At 41.0% G+C, this 19,629-nt stretch overlaps 1 protein-coding gene across 2 annotated transcripts in view; it reads right to left on the bottom strand.

Moving 5' to 3' along the window:
- BAIAP2L2 (BAR/IMD domain containing adaptor protein 2 like 2) overlaps positions 1–17,494 on the bottom strand; it is a 102,605-nt gene extending 85,111 nt beyond the window's left edge. The window contains exons 1-3 of one of the 2 annotated variants that reach the window (XM_073549523.1): positions 17,259–17,494; positions 16,431–16,506; positions 10,989–11,075 (exon numbers count right to left, since the gene is read on the bottom strand). In XM_073549523.1, coding sequence (XP_073405624.1) covers positions 10,989–11,075; positions 16,431–16,506; positions 17,259–17,309 — 214 coding nt within the window. In that variant the 5' untranslated portion in view covers positions 17,310–17,494. The remainder of the gene's footprint in view (positions 1–10,988; positions 11,076–16,430; positions 16,507–17,258) is intronic. The other variant, XM_073549522.1, reaches the window with a different exon arrangement.
- Positions 17,495–19,629: the final 2,135 nt, after the last annotated feature.

The following is a 19,629-nucleotide window of genomic DNA, read 5'->3' as shown; positions in this document are numbered from 1 at the left end:
ATATGAAACTGAAATACCAGTTGCAAAAACCAAAATTGTTATAAAGAAAAAAGGTTAACATTAATAGGGGTGCCCAAACTTTTACATATGACTGTATATAGAGGTGCTGTGGGATCATCTTATGGTGTATAGAGGAGGTCTAGGGGCATCATATTGTGCCCAAACAAGTCCGACTATCAACCACATTTGGATCCTTCAGACGGAACCGGAAAACCCACCTCTTCAAGAAAGCCTACAGCCTGCAATGACCCCGCTACCTCCACTACCACTACCGGTGATATCACCTCAACCAACACCGGAACTGCTGCAACCCACCAACCTACTGTCTCCTTCCCCACTATCCTGTAGCATGTAAGCCCGAAATGGCAGGGTCCTCTCTCCCCTCTGTATCAGTCTGTCATTGTTAGTTTGTTTACTGTAAGTGATATCTGTAATTTGTATGTAACCCCTTCTCATGTACAGCACCATGGAATCAATGGTGCTATATAAATAAATAATAAAATAAAAATAATATAGGAGAGCTGTATATGGGCAGGGGACATTATTAAATGTTAAGTGGACATTTAAGCATTATTGTTATAGAGGCACTAAGAGTATTGTGACCATTAAAAGGTACACATGGGGCATTATCACTTTCTAGGGGCAAAATGTGGACTGTTTTCTAGAACACTAGAAAAAGGGCATAAATATTTTCTACGGGGCAGTAATGACACAAAGGAAGCATTTTACTATGGAAGAGGCACAGTGGTGGCAGTATTACAGTATGTGGGGCAGTAAGAGGAGCACAGTTTTTGTACCACACAGCAGGTGCAGTATTAGGGTCACATATGGCAGCAGTGGCTCAGTATTGGGGTATCAGCAGGATGAGGGGTTTGTGCAGGTCGGAAATAGATGGGGACGGGACTGGAAATGTAAGAAGTTAGATATTCTTTGTTGTAATCTCTGCAGATGAGGCCTGGCTGGAGAAGTTGTCATGTCACAGGAAAAGTGAACTCCTCTATGAGAAAGAACGTCAGCTGTAAGTCACTATCTGTAACTGTACTGTAATCTCCTATATGAACTGCAAAACTTGTATCTACCACTATATGCTCACCATATGACGGAAACATCAGTGTAGAAATTTATTTTTACTAACAGCTTGGTCATCTGCTGAGGTTCCCCTATTACCACAATTGGGGTGCGTCACCATAGTTATAAAAGGCTTACCTGATAAGGGACCCACTCAAATGTTTTGTCCCCCCTCCCCTGAGCTGAACCCCTAGCTGCGCCTCTAGGATCCATATAGAATGAATAACACACAGAAGATATAGGGCCCATTGTTCACGCCAGTGTTGACAAGGAGGCATGCTGCAGTCACACACACACTCCTAATTCATGAAGAAGTGAATGCCTCTTAATGAATCTGGAGCATATGACGAGTGGTGTGCGCATCCGTGAGCCATGCCAGAAATCTTACTTCAGTCAGGTACTGGAGTGAGATTTTTGGGGTAGGGAACACCTCAGCTCATCATGAATTAGACAAGCTGTGGCGCCTAGCCCTCACCTCGCCCCAATTCCAGTTCTTCCCATTTTGGCAGAGCTGGGAGAAAAAGGAATGAAAACGCCAAAAGTTACTAAATTTTGGTGAAACTCCTAATTGCACTTAAACTTTGTAACTTTTCAATGGTTTTATGTCATAATTCTGGTGTGAAAGCTTTGATGAGTAAGGCCCATACTATGTACTTCAGAGATCCATCTCTTTTTCACTGATCCATTGCTGATGGAACACTGACCAAACTTAGATAAAACTCGGAACAAATTCACTCATGAAACCAGGAACGTTTTTCCCTTACTTTTCCTCGTACTTCAAAACAACAGATGCGTGAATGAGCCCTTAGCCACAGAAAAGCAAATTGCTGGCAATAAAAATAAATACAAATTCTGAAAGATGTATAAATATAGAAATGCCAGAAAAAAATCTAACAACAGCAGGTAAAAATATGACCATGGTAATATAATTAGATAAAAAACTGTGATTCAACACATTGCTGGTCATCATTGAGCTGCCAGATATCATTCAGGGGGACTATAATTAAGGGTCCCAACATTACTTACTCGACTCAGACTATATAGCTATCATGCCAAGAGCACAAATTCAAAGGTTCACATTAATATTTGAGTGTAATGCCAGATGGCACTGTTGTGACGTGGTCATGACGAGATCAAAAACTATGTACAGCTGACTTCATGAATTTTTCACCTAAACAAACAAGTTTAGTCTGCAAGTTGTTTGGCATTACTGCTGGTGATCCTCATCGATTAAATTGGGTCGCAACATCAAAAAAACTCACTGGATAGAACACGATGTTTAAGCAAAGCCGGATGCAGTCAACCAAACTGTCCTGATTGTATCACAACTGCGTTATCTGGCTTCATCTTTGCGGTAATGTCAGCGATGCAGCAGGGTCATGGTGTGCACAGGTCATGGCTGCTTCATATGGCCTTACCCTTAGGATACATTAACATGAACGTTTTTTATGTGAACAAAGGACTGCACCTCGACCAATGCTAGCCTAAGTGTTAGCCTGTGTGTAAATATCCACAATGACCTCAGGTTTACATGGAAAAACAATGCACTAGTCTGGCCCGATTTACGGAGCATACTAGTGCCAGTCACATCTGCAACTTGTGAGCAAGGGTGGTCTGGGCTCCTCTGAATTTAGCTTTAGGGCTCATACTCACTTGTGAGAGACTCGCATGATTCTCGTGCGAGTCTCTCGCATGAAAACCTGGCACTGCCGACGGCACTCTAACTGGAGCGTGCAGCTACATGTATTTCTATGCAGCCGCACGCTTCGGTCCCAGTGCCACCGGCAGTGCCAGGTTTTCATGCGAGAGACTCGCAAGAGAATTGTGCGAGTATCTCACAAGTGAGTATGAGCCCTTAGGCTGCATTTTTTGGTTGACACTCCATTTGGCCTTACCCTAATTACTCATAACATAGAAGCCCAGGAGAGAAGGAGTACGTTTCTAAGAAGTCTGTTCCACTTCAGAGAAAATGCAAGCCGCACCGCACAACACCTGACCCTCTATGCTAATGCTTACAGTGTGACAATCGTTCACACCTTAAATGCTGCTGACCAGAAAGAGACAACCGGGTGCCCATCTAAAAAATGTAGATACAAACAGTTCCGTCCAAAAGAAAACAGATGGCACTTACCGGTAAAATCTAATACTTTATTTCATCAGTAAAACATGACTGTCGGGAGAACGGGAGCAGGAGTGCTGAAGACGATGGCCGTTTTGCGCTGGGATTGCGCTTCTATGGGTCACACAGGTCGGTGGAAATAACGTGACATCATATAGGTGAATGCCAGAATGCCAGAACAAACCACTCCCCCAACACATGACATGAACACAACAGGAAACAATTGCACAAATAAAAATGTGCGAAAAATAAAACAATTATACTAACAAAATGCATAAATATAAATCTACATAACAGCTAAGCAGGCATTTACAAAAAAACAGCATACACGTGCGCAAGAATCCATAGGCTTCAATGAAAGAATAGATATGGCCGTTTTTTGTAATGTAGATTTATATTTATGTATTTTGTATGTATAATTGTTTAATTTTTCGCACGTTGTAATTTATGCAATTGTTTCCCGTTGTGCTCTTGTCATGTGTTGGGGGAGTGGTTTGTTCTGGCATTCACCTATATGATGTCACGTAATTTCCACTCACCTGTGTGACCCGTAGAAGCGCAACCCCAGCGCGAAACCGCCATCGTCTTCAGCACTCCCGCTCCTGTTCTCCCGACAGTCATGTTTTACTGATGAAATTAAGTATTGGATTTTACCGGTAAGTGCCATCTGTTTTCTTTTGGACTGAACTTTCTAAGAAGTCTGATGATGACAAAAATCACATAAGAACAACAAGGTATGGACTCCCCACTTCATTCAGTATACTATAGAAGAACCTTGACTTTATAACTAAATATCAGTTTACAAGTCCTTACATTGTGTAATAAAAGAATGCTGGGTGCAATTTAGTTAACGAGATCAAAGTACGAACACTCCCATGATATTGCACATGCACGAGTCATCAATGACGCCTTTAACTCATTATTCCTAATACCATGCCAAGGAGCTGCTCGTTGGGTATTTTTTGGTTGCCACATTAATGTTAGCCATTTTTAGGGTCACCTGAATATAAACATGTTCCTATGTCTTTATTATATATTTTGAGCAAAAATAAAAAAAAAATGATCACACACAGACACAATCATGCCAAGTAATGCGTATAGAAGAAAGAATGCATCAAAAAGAAATAAAAAGAGAAAATCAAAATCGTTCCGAACCCTGGCAGGGGCTCACCCCTGAGTTCTGTTCTGCAATACCCTTGGGCACTTGCTCTTCTGTTAGTTACTATTCCAGCCACAAGCCCTACATTGCCATTTTTCAGAAATATAACTCATGTCTATTAATACATAGGTACACAGGTTCATCAAGTTCAACCTTTCACGATCAACGATATCTTATCAGTGTGTAGGAAAATAAACAACAAATCCTTTCCTGGGAAATCCAGGATTTTCCCCGTACAATGACACACAGTTTGCAAATTTCACTAACATAATTTATAAATTCGCAATTTTTTTTTAATTATTTTTGCACGAATTTGTGCTTCTTATCTTAGATGAGATGAGTATTTCTTTAGGAATTATGACAATTGAATTGTGATGCTCCTATCTATTTTTTTATGGGGTATTGATATTGGGTAACTCATGGGTATCATTTTTGAACAAACTTTTTTATCAATGTCCTTTTAATTTTTTTAATGCAAGGGTACATTTGCCTCTTTAAGGATTAAAGGGACTCTATCAGTGCAGAATGACGGTTTAAACCAAGTACAGGTGCTCGGTGCACCCATCGCATGGCCAAACATGTAGGTGCACCTTCCAACCCACTTGTGTTCCCTCTGTCTCCACACCCCTCTTTTTTGATTGATTGCTCCATCTTTAAAAAGCCAAAAAAGGAGGAGGAGATAGAAAAACAAGTAGGTGGGAAGGTGTACTTAAAGGGAACCGGTCATCAGGTTTTCCTTATATAAGGTAGGGCCAGCACCTTAAAGCCTTCTTTTACAGCATTTTGAGGTGCTGCATGTATGTCCCCAATTCCCTATACAAAAAAAGACCTTTTATTATACTCACAGATGATGCGGTCCAGTGTGATGGACGTCTCTGGTCTTCATCCGGCGCATCTTCTCTTCCTATGACCATTGGGGAAGGCCAAAGAGCGTCAATAACCCGTAGGTAAAGCGGGCACATTCACATTATAGTGCTTTGCTCTGCCCTCGGCAATGTAGAAAGAAGTGCGCCTGTGCAGGAGAGCGATGGGGGACACTGTGTGGATGATGTAGGATGTGTCATCTATACGAAGCAGGGAAGGAGGACGGTGATCGTAAGAGGAGAGGAGGCGCTGGATGAAGTTCAGAGACACCAATTGGACCGGACCACGCGGTCTGCGAGTATAAAAAAAGGTCTTTATTGTGCCTTGCATAGGGAATTGGTGACATATGTAAAGGATGCTGGAATTCTGTAAGAGAGGACTTAAAGGTGCTGGCCCTACATATTGGGAAATCCTGGTGACAAGTTCCCTTTAAACGTTTAGCCACGCCAAGGCTGCACCGAGCACCTGTGCTTGGTATGATCAGTCATTCTGTGCTGACAGAGTCCCTTTAAGCTTAGGTATCAATCCTTTTACTAAATGTTACAATGGGATTTATATTTTGTGTTTTTTTTGTGTTTGCCTTTTAATGACGGTCTACATTCTATTGTTGTTTTTAAGACAGACTTTTTTGCTACTTGTAAAGATTTGTTGATCGGTGATTGAGGGTGCGATAACAGAAATACGTAACCTGTCATTGTTGGTTGATTGTTGTAGCAACGGCCCCAGACTTTGTAAGCCATATCACAGGACATCGTTCAGAAGATAAGAGGATATGATCTGTCATGCAGAAAGGACGGAGAAAGCTGCAATTTGTTGTCAAGTTAAAAAAATGAACTGATAAATGACTGCTATGGAATCAGAATCCTTTCACTTAATTGCTTTAAAATAATATTAACACATATGATTCCTTCCCATAAGTAACAGTCACAGTGTGTGATTTTAATTTTTCTAGTTTTCAACTGGCTTCACATACAGGCAGAATTATTACTGAGCCAATAATGATGATTGGGTAACTGCCAAATATCTCAAAGAACTTCTCTGAATGTAGTTCTTAGATAGGACAAGGGAGCTCTTCTGATTTTTGTGCTCCCCATAAGATTCCACCTTTTCTTTGTACTCTGCACTGTGGCGTTCTTTAGTTATCCCTATTGGAAACTTATGAATACATTGACAATTCGGTGTTTCCATTCACTTCAACAAATTGTTTTTTTTCCCATAGACATGCTAAAAGTTCGCTGATTGGACATTACCAAAAAGAGTTACCCTTAACAGACACACACAGTTATCAATTTATTTATACATTTCTAAGAGAAATAAAAAATGAATTACACCAACACTGAGTTTTAAAAGAAAAAAAATCTCAATTATCATATTATGCAAAATGCAATGGTTTCATAAAACAAACATGTCTTTAAAGAAATGTTCCTCCTCCTCCCATCCAAGTTTTTATTCTCCTAATATACTGCAGTCATCATATTATATGGCACTGTGTACTTGCAATTGCTCATTTTGTCCTTCTTCCCAGATAGTTCTTCTCTTGTCTCTACTGTATGTAGAAACAGGAAGTCTCTTTTCCCTGCAAAAATTATCCCCCACTTCAACTTTTGATCTAGCTGTTCCCTCCCCCCACCCGGGACTTTTGCAGTGACTTTTGACTCATGCAGTAAAAATTGACCTCCTCTTTCTACATAGAGCTTAGAATGATTGAGTTAGTCAGTTTTTAACCTCTTCACACCCGGCCGATTTTTTTTTCCTCCCCTTCTTCCCAGAGCCACAACTTTTTTATTTTTTCATCAATCTAGCCATGAGAGGGCTTGTTTTTTGCAGGACAAGTTGTAATTTTGACCGACACCATTGATATTCCCATATAGTGTACTAGAAAATAGGAAAAAAATTCCAACTGGGGTGAAATTGCAAAAAAAAAAAAAAAACGCAATTCCACAAATTTTTTATTTTTTTTTATTTACCAATTGACCTGCCATTATGATTCACCAGGTCAGTACACAGATAGCAAAAAGGTATAGATTCTTATTTATTTAAGTGGTGAAATTTGTTTTAGGCCAGTTTCACACGTCAGTGTCTCCGGTACGTGTAGTGACAGTTTTCTAGTTTTCTCACGTACCGGAGACACTGACACACGTAGACACATTCTAATGAATGGGTCTATGCACAAATCAGCGTGTTTTCACGGACCGTGTGCAAAATACGCTGACATGTCCGTTTTTGTGCAACAGCACGGATCACACGGACCCATACAAGTCAATGGGTCCGTGTAAACATGTACCGCACACGGATGGTGTCCGTGTGCGTTTTTAAAAGTCATAGGGTTAACATTGAAACAAATTTTTTCAATACACGGACAGCATAAGGACAGCACATGGATCACACATGGATGGTACACACGGACATAAGGATAGCACACGGATGCCACACGAATGTCACAAATTTACACACGGACACAGATATCTCCGGTACCGTTTTTTCCGGTACCGGAAATATCAGGACGTGTGAAACCGGCCTTAGAAATTTGTATGAAAAAAAACATTTTTACGTTTGTTGCTTTTCCATCTTTCAGGATCTGGGGCTGGGTGATGGGTTATTGCTTTTTAATCACGAACTAACTTTTTATTGATACCATTTTAGGGTAGATACAATGCATTTTATTGCAATGTTGAGGTGACCAAAAAAAAGTTATTCTGATGTTTTGATTTTTGTTCTCGTTACTCTGTTTACTGATCAGATTAATTAACTTTATATGTTGTATATTAGTAGCAGCAGTGCTGGCACTTTAAAATTTTCTGTTAAAGGAATGCGTCATCAGAAAATTACCTATTGTTTAAATCAAGCTTTTGGGTTAAAGGTATTTTCCAAAAATATTTTTTGGCAATGTTTTTGGTCACATCAAAATCTTTATAAAAAAAAATCTCACAATTTTCACAAGGGTTACAACACTTGTCCGTCAGCCACAATGAACAGACCCCGACCCAATCTTTTATATTGAAGCATCTAATGTGCTTGTGCAAAGGTCATTGTGAAGGGAGGAGTAGCAGGGTCAGCTGTGTCATCGCTTATTTTGATTTTTTTTTTTTTTATGGAATTTGTGTTATCTGATGTATATAGAGGTGTTGGGCTCTGATCACATGTCCAGTTGTTAACTTGTTATCCATTTATAATGGGCCCAATATTTTTAAAAAATGTCGATTCATTCTAAACGGAGCAAAAACAGATTCACACTTTAGTTTCCATTTTGCATCCGTTTTTATTCCATTTGTAGCGGATCAGTTTTTACTAGCGGTGTCTCTGAACTTCTCTAATGTTCTGAGCAAGCGCAGTGCTTAAAAAACGGATCCATTAACGAATGACAAAACTGATGATCGTCTGTTATGATCTGTTTCCAATAAACTTCAATATTCTGCAAAATGTATCCAGTTGCTATCTGTTGTTTTTAGGTCTTATTCATACATCAGTATTTTTGATCAGTATTTCATCAGTATTTGTATACCAAAACCAGGAGTGTCTCCAAAACACAGAACAAGTGTCAGTCTTTCAATTATTGTTTTTCTCTGTAAGGTCCACTCCTAGTTTTGGCATACAAACACTGATGAAAAATACTGAAGTGTGAATGAGGCCTTAGCAGGACAAAAAATGTTGTGTAGACTATGCTTTTTTTTATATCCAGCTAAAAACCTGTATGTAGTTGGAAAGGAATTAAGGGGAAGAAACTAAAGAAAATATTTTAAAATAAATGGATGCAATCCTTAAGGCTGAGTTCACACGTGGCGTTTTTTTCACGTTTCCGCGGCGGTTTTAACCGCGCGATTTTGCCGCGAAAAATAAGCATCCCATGCATTCCTATGGGATTCCGCAATGCTGTGCTAATGCTGCGGTTTTTACTGCGGCGGAATCGCTCCACGGTAAAAAACGCAGCATGCTCATTAATTTTGCGGAATCGCGGCGATCCCGCACCCATAGGAATGCATTGTTCTGCTTACTTTCCGCATGTGGCTGTGCACACCGTGCGAAAAGTAAGCAGAACATTTGCGAATGGTACCCACAGTCCGGAGGAGAGGAGACTGTCCTACGGGCTTTGGGTACCATATCCCTGTAAAAAATAGAATTTAAAATAAAAAAATATTGTTATTCTCACCTTCCGACGTCCCGCGCAGCCTTCCCTCCTCTCTCCACGCTCCTGGTCCCAGTAAGCCTTTGCGAGCGATGACGTCCGTTCTTGCGGTCCCGCGAGAACGGACGTCATCGCGGTAATTGTCGCAAAGGATTACTGGGACCGGGATAACAATATTTTTTTTTTTATTATTATTATTTGCATTCTATCTTTTACTATTGATGCCTCAATAGTAAAAAGTTGGTCACACTTATCAAACACTATGTTTGACGAGTGTGACCAACCTGTCAATCAGTTCTCCAAGCGATGCTACAGATCGCTTGGAAAACGCTAGCAATTCTGCAAGCTAATTACGCTTGCAAAATGCTAGTTTTTCCGCAGGAAAATCGCGGGAATTTAAAATGCGATTTTCCCACGGAATGGAATTCCGGAATTCTCACGGTAATTTCCGCGAGGGTTCCGCTACGTGTGAACCCAGCCTAAAAGTCCACACTTTCAACTTATATACATATTTAAACTAATGTAGTAAACGCCATAAAGGAGATGAAAGTAGCACAGAATTGCACTTTTCCGATCACTTAGCCTCCTAAAACATAAAACAAAACGCTATATGTACCCCAAAATAGTAGCAATAAAAACTACAGCTTGTTCTGCAAAAATGTGCTCTATCAACTGAAAAATAAAAACAAAGTTCTGGGTCTCAGAAGATGGAGACACAAACCAAATATTACATATATAAACTTGGGCTTAATGAGCCAGTGTTACATGTGATATCTCTCATATCATCTACACTTTATAATTCAGTAAAAGAAAATACGGTGTCCTGCACCCATCCGCTAGTTATCTCATACACCGTCATATATGGCGCAATCTACTGGTTCAAAGATCTATATAGCCTATTAAGAAGAAAAAAGTGTTCACTGTTTTATCTATCATTCTAGGTTTTTTCACCATTCGATAGATACTTCAGCCCTATAGTTGTACAGAGTCCTCAAATGTGGGGTCCTTGTATAGATCAGTGAAACATTTTCCCATTCTCCAAGCGCATGGACCAAAAATATGGTGGTGTGACAATCATTCTCAATCAAGAGAGATTAAAGCCTCATCTAATGTACAAGCGAAGCCCCATAATAGTCAAAATGTTTTCTTTAGCATCTCCATCAAGGTGACCCCCAACCAGGATCTGCAGCCTGTTCCAGAAGTTCACCATCTTCATGGCTCATGCCCGAGCTCTGTCTTTGTCCATCCCACTAGAATGTGCAGTATATGCTGTCCCATATTACAATGGCATAGCTACATGTGGGCAGATACTGAGTTTGCTGTTGATCTTGGGTCAGCTTTCTTATACTCAGCCTTCCCTATGGCTCTAGATGGGTCCATGAAACAGTGTATGCTCAGAAAAGGCGTGCTAACAAATAGGAAGAGCATCTAGCAGAACCTGGGGTCGGCATTGGGGCACTGCATGCCATAGGTAGAACAGCGCTTCATGGCCATATCCAATGCAACATACCAATACATACAGAATGTAGGCAGTGGATATGCTGAAAACTGTAAAACGCAGCAATCATTTGCATTGCTTCCAATATCGTCACATTTCCTTTGCCTATACATTAAAATATAATATGTTTTGTGGGAAAACCTTTCCTCTGACTCACCAAGGCCATGACACGCAGAGTTCTGCAATGCTTGTTCACCTATCTTCCTAATCGCATTGAAATAAGATTCAGCAACTTCAGATAGGCCTGTGGATAGAGAGGAGACATCAGCAAATATTATATATCAATACCTGGTAATATCCATTGTAAAGTCATTTTATTAAAATCTAGACTTTTCTATTCTATATTATAATCAAAGGCATGACTACCACCATAGCCTGCATTTTCAAGGGGACTTGGGCCGCCTTATCTTTCTAGTTGAAGAAGTCCAGGCCCCTCGAAGACCACAAAGAAGAAATTCCTTTGCGTTAACGCAGACAGTAGGATGTCTTGTAATGTCACTGCATCCCACTGCCTGACCCAGGCTGCTAAGCATAAAGAGAAAGAGGTACAGACTCATTGTGGGATCAGGGTTGGGTAATGTAAGATGTTTTTTAAAAAGGTACTGTAGTGCAGCGGGGTTGGTGCAGCATGACAGACAGACAATGACCCAGGAAAGTTCAAAACAAAGTCAGCATATTCACATACAGAAAGCAAACAGTATCCTCCAGATTGCAGCCAGGAAACAAGACAGTCCGCATCTGCGGCCGTTTGGTGTGGGTGACTGCACTGCCGTATACGCTGAGGGGTGCCAGGCCTCTTCGCTCCACGTTGCTTTACACAGGCTGGAGCCATGGTCCTTTTAGGTAATTTGGCCTGGCACTTATATATTATCTCTTACTTTGTTCTGCTTGGTCATTTCTGTGGTGGATCAATCTCTGTTAGGAATAGGGTGCAACCTCCACTGATAGGAGGGGTTAGTATAAGGGGGAGTTGAGAGCAGGAGGACATTAATTCTTCTTTTGATTGGTTATATTATATCTATAAACTAGTCCTACATACTTATTGGCCAATAATTTTTAATATCATAGACTATTTATCACTGTATCTGGAAACCTACACCCTCTGTTAGATATATTGACAGAACCTCTCTTCTGCTTTTCTTTTGTCCCTGTTATGTCCAAACCATAGGGACAGTTATGGAGATTAGGATACAGATGTTGCGAGAATGGGGGCGCCACTGCCGTGCTGAATGTCCAGGGTGCCAACCTCCACAGACAGGAAGGGTGAGCTTTGGGGATACTAAGGACAGCTTTGCCTCCATCTGCTTAGGTATATGATCATGATAGTGATTAACTAAGCATTGATTATCTTTTATAGCACCTTACTCACTTTGCTTATGTGGGATTATTTTTGTTTGAGACTAATTTAATATATAATTAATTAATTTAATATAATATAATTTTCACTATATGGGGCCCGAAGGGTGAGATTTTTACTATTAGTAGCACATTGGATGGGGAGACTTGTGTAGTGTTGGGATTAAGTTGGAGGTGTGCTCGTAAACTTTGGAGCCAATGAAGTCTGTGCCCAATTCTACAGAATGAAGTAGTGGCTGGAAGAATTGACACTCTGAGCCGGTGAAACAGGCCAGATTAACCTCCCCCCCCGCCCAGAATATACCCAGGATTAAAGTGGCCTAGGCCAGTTTATACCCCTCTGGGCCAGAATATACCCCGGGTATATTATGGCCTAGGCCAATTTATACAGTTATATAGTTTGGTCTAGGCCATAATATACCTGGGGTATAATCTGGCCTAGGACACTTTAACCACGGGTACATTCTGGGCAGGAGGTTAATCTCGCCGGTTACACCGGATGTAGAAGAAAAAGGTACAATCATTCACAATCTGAGTCGCTGAGTGTTTCAGCAGTGTTTCCACAGTACCCCTGTGTAGAACTTGTAATTGCTACATCTATAATGTTACTATATGGCAGTAATATTTGTTTCTGTCCAGTGTTTTTGTTAAAAGAAATCTGTCAGCTTGGAAATGCAGTGTGATGTGAAATTAGCATCTTGTCAAATTATGCTATATATTTGTTAATGTTTCTCCCCATTGAGTTCAATAGAGATGTCAAAATCCACAAACCCCATTTATTGCAGATTTTGCTGGATCTGCAGCAAAATCCCCAAGTCTTGGGAAACAAAAAATCAATGTGTCATCTCTCTGGTTACTTCCATGCCAGGTCCGCTGGAGGTCTCTGTATTACCCGGCATCCCGTGATGACTTTTCATCCTATGAGACTCTGCAGCCAATCCTCGAGTCCCAGACAATTAGATACAATATTGTCTAATGGTCGTTATATTACAATAGCTGATACAATTACTACATAGGTCTGGATAACCAAAACAAGGGCAGGCATCTCACATGTACAGTTGTGGCCAAAAGTATTGACACCCCTGCAATTTTGTCAGATAATACTCAGCTTCTTCCTGAAAATGATTGCAAACACAAATTATTTGTTATTATCTTCATTTAATTTGTCTGAAATGAAAAAACACAAAAAGAATTGTCCTAAAGCCAAATTGGATATAATTCCACACCAAACATAAAAAAGAGGGTGGACAAAAGTATTGGCACTGTTCGAAAAATCTTGTGATTCTTCTCTAATTTGTGTAATTAACAGCACCTGTAACTTACCTGTGGCACCTAACAGGTGTTGGCAATAACTAAATCACACTTGCAGCCAGTTGACATGGATTAAAGTTGACTCAACCTCTGTCCTGTGTCCTTGTGTGTACCACATTGAGCATGGAGAAAAGAAAGAAGATCAAAGAACTGTCTGAGGACTTGAGAAACCAAATTGTGAGGAAGCATGAGCAATCTCAAGGCTACAAGTCCATCTCCAAAGACCTGAATGTTCCTGTGTCTACCGTGCGCAGTGTCATCAAGAAGTTTAAAGCCCATGGCACTGTGGCTAACCTCCCTAGACTTGGACAGAAAAGAAAAATTGACAAGAGATTTCAACGCGGATGTTGGATAAAGAACCTCGACTAACATCCAAACAAGTTCAAGCTTTCCTGCAGTCCGAGGGTACAACAGTGTCAACCCGTACTATCCGTCGGCGTCTGAATGAAAAGGGACCTTATGGTAGGAGACCCAGGAAGACCCCACTTCTTACCCCGAGACATAAAAAAGCCAGGCTGGAGTTTGCCAAAATTTACCTGAAAAAGCCTAAAACGTTTTGGAAGAATGTTCTCTGGTCAGATGAGACAAAAGTAGAGCTTTTTGGGCAAAGGCATCAACATAGAGTTTACAGGAGAAAAAAAGAGGCATTCAAAGAAAAAAACACGGTCCCTACAGTCAAACATGGCAGAGGTTCCCTGATGTTTTGGGGTTGCTTTGCTGCCTCTGGCACTGGACTGCTTGACCGTGTGCATGGCATTATGAAGTCTGAAGACTACCAACAAATTTTGCAGCATAATGTAGGGCCCAGTGTGAGAAAGCTGGGTCTCCCTCAGAGGTCATGGGTCTTCCAGCAGGACAATGACCCAGAACACACTTCAAAAAGCACTAGAAAATGGTTTGAGAGAAAGCACTGGAGACTTCTAAGGTGGCCAGCAATGAGTCCAGACCTGAATCCCATAGAACACCTGTGGAGAGATCTAAAAATGGCAGTTTGGAGAAGGCACCCTTCTAATATCAGGGGCCTGGAGCAGTTTGCCAAAGAAGAATGGTCTAAAATTCCAGCAGAGCATTGTAAGAAACTCATTGATGGTTACCGGAAGCGGTTGGTCGCAGTTATTTTGGCTAAAGGTTGTGCAACCAAGTATTAGGCTGAGGGTGCCAATACTTTTGTCTGGCCCATTTTTGGAGTTTTGTGTGAAATGATCAATGTTTTGCTTTTTGCTTCATTCTCTTTTGTGTTTTTTCATTTAAGACAAATTAAATGAAGATAATAATACCAAAGAATTTGTGATTGCAATCATTTTCAGGAAGAAACTGAGTATTATCTGACAGAATTGCAGGGGTGTCAATACTTTTGACCACAACTGTATATCCCTGCCCATCGGCAGACTGGGAACAGATTGTTTATAAAGGCTGTTAGTAAGGTGATGGCATATTTCTAGCATCACTTTATGATTTAAAATGAATGGGACCAGTCAAGTGGCCAAAAGTGCTACATCAGGACTGTACCCCCTTCACTCTTAGGATCGGATTGGGGGCAGTGATGGCAGATGCTAGCCTTAGGAAAACCACTTTATGGCAGAAATATTGTCCTAGGACAGTGAGTCACTGTGAGTCTTTTTTACATTAAAGATCAGCATTCATTCATGTGATAACCAAAGCACTTGCTTGACATATTCGCCTAGATAATCATTAATGACTTTCTGCAATTTACCACTTTCTTGGGAAACATGATTACACTAGACACATTAATAACAGTATGAATTCCCTACAGTGGTATGGAAAAGTTTGGGCACTAGTGGTCAAAATTACTGTTATTGTGAACAGTTAAGCAAGTTGAAGATGAAGTGATCTCTAAAAGGGCTAAAGTTAAAGATGACACATTTCCTTTGTATTTTAGGCAAAAAAAAAAATCTATATTTTCATCTTTTACATTTTTAAAATGAATAATGATCCTAAACACGCGTCAAAATCCACAATAGACAACCTCAAAAGGCGCAATCTGAAGGTTTTACATTGGCCCTCACAGTCCCCTGATCTGACCATCAATGAAAATCTGTGGCTAAACGTCAAAATAGTGCGAGCAAGACGACCCAGGAATCTCACAGAACTGGAAGAATTTCCCATGGAACAACTGAAGAAAATCCCTCAAACAAGAATTGAAAGACTCTTGCCTGGCTACAAAAAGCATTTAAGCTGTGATACTTTCAAAAGGGTACTACTAGGTACTAACCACAAAGGGTTGTAATTTTTAAAATGTAAAAGTTGAAAATATTACATGTCACTGTGTCAGTAATAATGGTGTCATGCACACAGTGTCCACCATAAATGCCAGATAGTGTCCCCTGCACAAATGCACCATAAACACTTACCTGCCACCTGTTTCCACGCTTTCTGACATGGAAGATTTATATGGCAAGTCACTAGTGGGCGCTATCCTGCATCTTCAAAGATCCCCAATATAGCCCACAATATTTGGGGAAGAATAAAACGAGCAGCACTCTGTTCCATCCAAATAAAGTGTCTGCAAATTATCAGCTCTATGTATCTGGGCACAGACAAGTATATCTGTGTGCTGTTGGTTGGAGCCTTGGAGCTCAAACACAGGGGCATCAAGGGGCATTCTGGCATTAGACCCCCAGCCACTGTCCAGCTGATGACAATGAGCTCTGATTCGTCTCATATGAAGCAATTTGTCTTGTTTGGCTTGGCACGAATGGTTTTCTGATCATGCATGGCAAAGAACGGCTGCCAATGTATGCAACACAACGTTAGCAGAACCCCTAGACTATCATTTATAGTCTATGTGCAAGATTAGAAATGACCAAATGTCTAGAGATACAATAGTTAAAATGAATGGTCGGTGCAATGTTCTGGTTGCACTGAAAGAATATCAAATACTAATATGTGGCACAATGGTAGAGACACTTACCACTTAATGCTCGGACGTAGTTATTACCTAGGTATACAAGGTTTTCCAGAGCTGGGTTAAATTGACCTAAAATTTTCTGCAAAGAAAAAAATAAAAAATGAGGTTGAAAAATTGGTCGAATAACTCTTTTCTTTTTTAACGTGAGGGTGATTGTAGAAGTGTATCTGTACTTTCCTTGTGTACGTGTATGGATATCTATAAAATATAAGCTACAGTGAAACATAACTATAAAAGAAAAATTATATAGGATCTTGCCAGAAAAAGTCATTGATTTCTACCTGTAAAGCCGGTTCTCATTACGAGAATCGTCTTGACTACTTACAATTAAACCCGAGTTAGTCACTGACACTGATCCCATAAATGATGAGGTTGCATATACAGCAAGATGTACTTATTGATCCCTACACAAGCAGGAGATTACTTTATAAGATATTTAATCTCCAGAGAATCTACTTTCCCTGCTGGTTCAATCCCTACTGTAAAGTCTATGAAGCGGTAGTTAATCACATTAATAAAAAAAAAATCAAGTGTCAGGATGAGAGGGAATTCCCAGCAACTTCCCTGATCCATTATCGGATTGTTAGTGCTCATAAAAGCCGTCCGGTGACATATAGATAGCAGTGAATTACAGAAAATCTACATTTTTCATGAAACTTTGATTCTTTCTTTGAAAACAAGACAATACCTTCTCCTCCATCTTCTGATGATAGAACTAAGAATCTGCAGTAAATTCTTAGATTTCCCTTCGCCCATTAAATTTGATCGTTTTTGGATATAAATAATAACAGATAAATCTACGTATGAAGAATAGGAGGGGAGCAATCTCACCTTGTAGGAGGCAATCGTGGAGGTATAAATGGAATCCATTTCTCGCGCCATGGCTGCTCTCTCCTGGAGTCAGCAAGAAAAAAAAGAAGAAGGGTACCTGTACCAGCGGAGTTTGAACGTTGACCACAGGGAGAGGGAAAGAGAGGCTGGTTTAATAATTCACCAAGTACAATGATACCTGATCATGCAGGTAACAGAATACCTGAGAGTTTAATAAGTGCTCCGGTAAGGAGTGCACCATTTGATTATCTAGGAACAGCTGACAGAGACACAGAGTCTGTTCCTCCCACTGGATTGTGACGTGAAACCGGCTCCTGCCCCAACACCTCTGCTACAACAGGGGACACCACGAGATAGTACAAGTGAAGTCTCCTGAAAATAAACATGATACATAGATACTGTAGCTGGATGGATGGATCAGGAGCTGTCCTGTTCAGCCGCACAGGTAAAGAGGTAAGAACAGGGTTGCCAACTTGAGTTTTTATCTTTTTCTGGACAGAGCATCAAGAATCACGGACAATTTTTTGTTACGTACACATTGGAAAACCATAATATATCATTATGATCAGTGACATTTAGTATGTGATATTTGGACTGCATTACTGCTACATAGAATCTGTGCTAAGTACTTTCATTTTTGTAAGCAGTGGCATAATTTCCGTGGATGCCACCTCGACTGAGCCGGCGAGGGTGAGGGGCCCACCAACGCCAGCCCCTACTTCAGCTGGATGTGCAACATCGGACGCACATCCAGCTGAAGTGTATTGCAGCACACGAACACGCCGGGCAGTGCACCGCAATACACGCTGCCGACAAATCAGAGGCCAGCAGCTGACGTCAGTGCACATGTGATTGGGGGGCGCATGGCAGTGACGTCATGCGCTCCCATCAGTTGGATGCAGAATGTCAGCTGCTGGCTGCAGAAGACAACACACGGCGACGGAGCTGGGGGGGCAGTAGGAGTGTTTTGTTTTTTTCCTATGCATTGAATAACAATAGCGACGGCACAATGGGGGACATATACTAGGATGGGGGACAACCTGTATACAAGTATGGAGAACATATATCAGGGTGGGGGAAATATACCAGGAAGGGGCCCAGGATGGGGAACATAAACTAAGATGGGGAACATATACCAGGAAGAGCCCCAGGATGGAGAACATATACCAGTATGGGATACATATACTAGGATGGGGGACATACCAGGGTGAGAGACATACTGTATAGCAGGATAGGAAACATAAACCAGGGTGCGGGGAAACAGATACCAGGACAGGGGATATATACCAGGATGCGGAACACATACTAGGATGGGGGATATATACCAGGAAGAGGCCTAGAATGGGGAACATATTCCATGATGGGGAACATATACCAGGGTGTGGGGAAACACATACCAGGAAGAGACCCAGGGTGGGGAACATTATACTAGTTTGGGAGACATATACTAGGATGGGGGATACATACCAGAGTGGAGACATATAATGTAGTAGGATGGGGAACATATACCAAGGTGCGGGGAAGCACATACAAGGGCAGGGGATATATATCAGGATGGGGGAACACATAACAGGATGGGGGATATATACCAGGAAGAGGCCCAGAGTGGGGAACATATACTAGGATGGGGGGCACATACCAGGGTGGGTGGTCTATACCAGGATGGGGGAAATATACCAGGATGAGGGACATATACCAGGGTTGGGGAAATATACCAGGATGAGGGACATATAACATGATGGGGTCATGTATACCAGGAAGGAGACCATGATGGGGGGCATATATACCTGGAAGGGACCCATGATAGGGAACATTACTACACAATGGGAGAGGAGAAGCTCGTATGTCCTTATAGGAATTGAAACCCTACAGGAGCCCAGATCCAAACATTGCCCCAGCACCCATCGGACTCTAGTTACGTCACTGTTTGTATTGTAACTATAAATTGGCCAATTCATGAAAGCCGACCAGCTGTGACAATTAGTACTGCTCTCTGGGACCCTAAACTTTATAGGTAGATTTAATTACAAAAAGATAGATAGATAGATAGATAGATAGATAGAATATATTTAAGCCTTAGGTTATTGCACACTAAGAAGATGTGGTGAGTTTTTCAAGCCGTTTATACAGGGTGATTCACCCACTACTTTAACTTGAAAAATTGCTGTAACTTTTAAAACAGACAGTTGACCATACTGACATTCGGACTGTACATACTTTGGTACATGAACAGTGAGAGTGCAATCACCCTCAGCGATGAGAAACATGCTCAAGCCAAGTGGTCTCGCCAACTTGTTGTTTTACCAGTTGTATCCACCGAGATTGACTTGCTGCATACCTTTTGGCACGTTGGTTGTTTATGTGAGGGGCT

The sequence above is a fragment of the Dendrobates tinctorius genome, unplaced genomic scaffold (assembly GCF_039654945.1).
Source record: "Dendrobates tinctorius isolate UK_male_01 unplaced genomic scaffold, ASM3965494v1 ptg000159l, whole genome shotgun sequence".
Lineage (NCBI taxonomy): Eukaryota > Metazoa > Chordata > Amphibia > Anura > Dendrobatidae > Dendrobates > Dendrobates tinctorius.
This window is presented reverse-complemented; position numbering and strand designations above follow the sequence as displayed.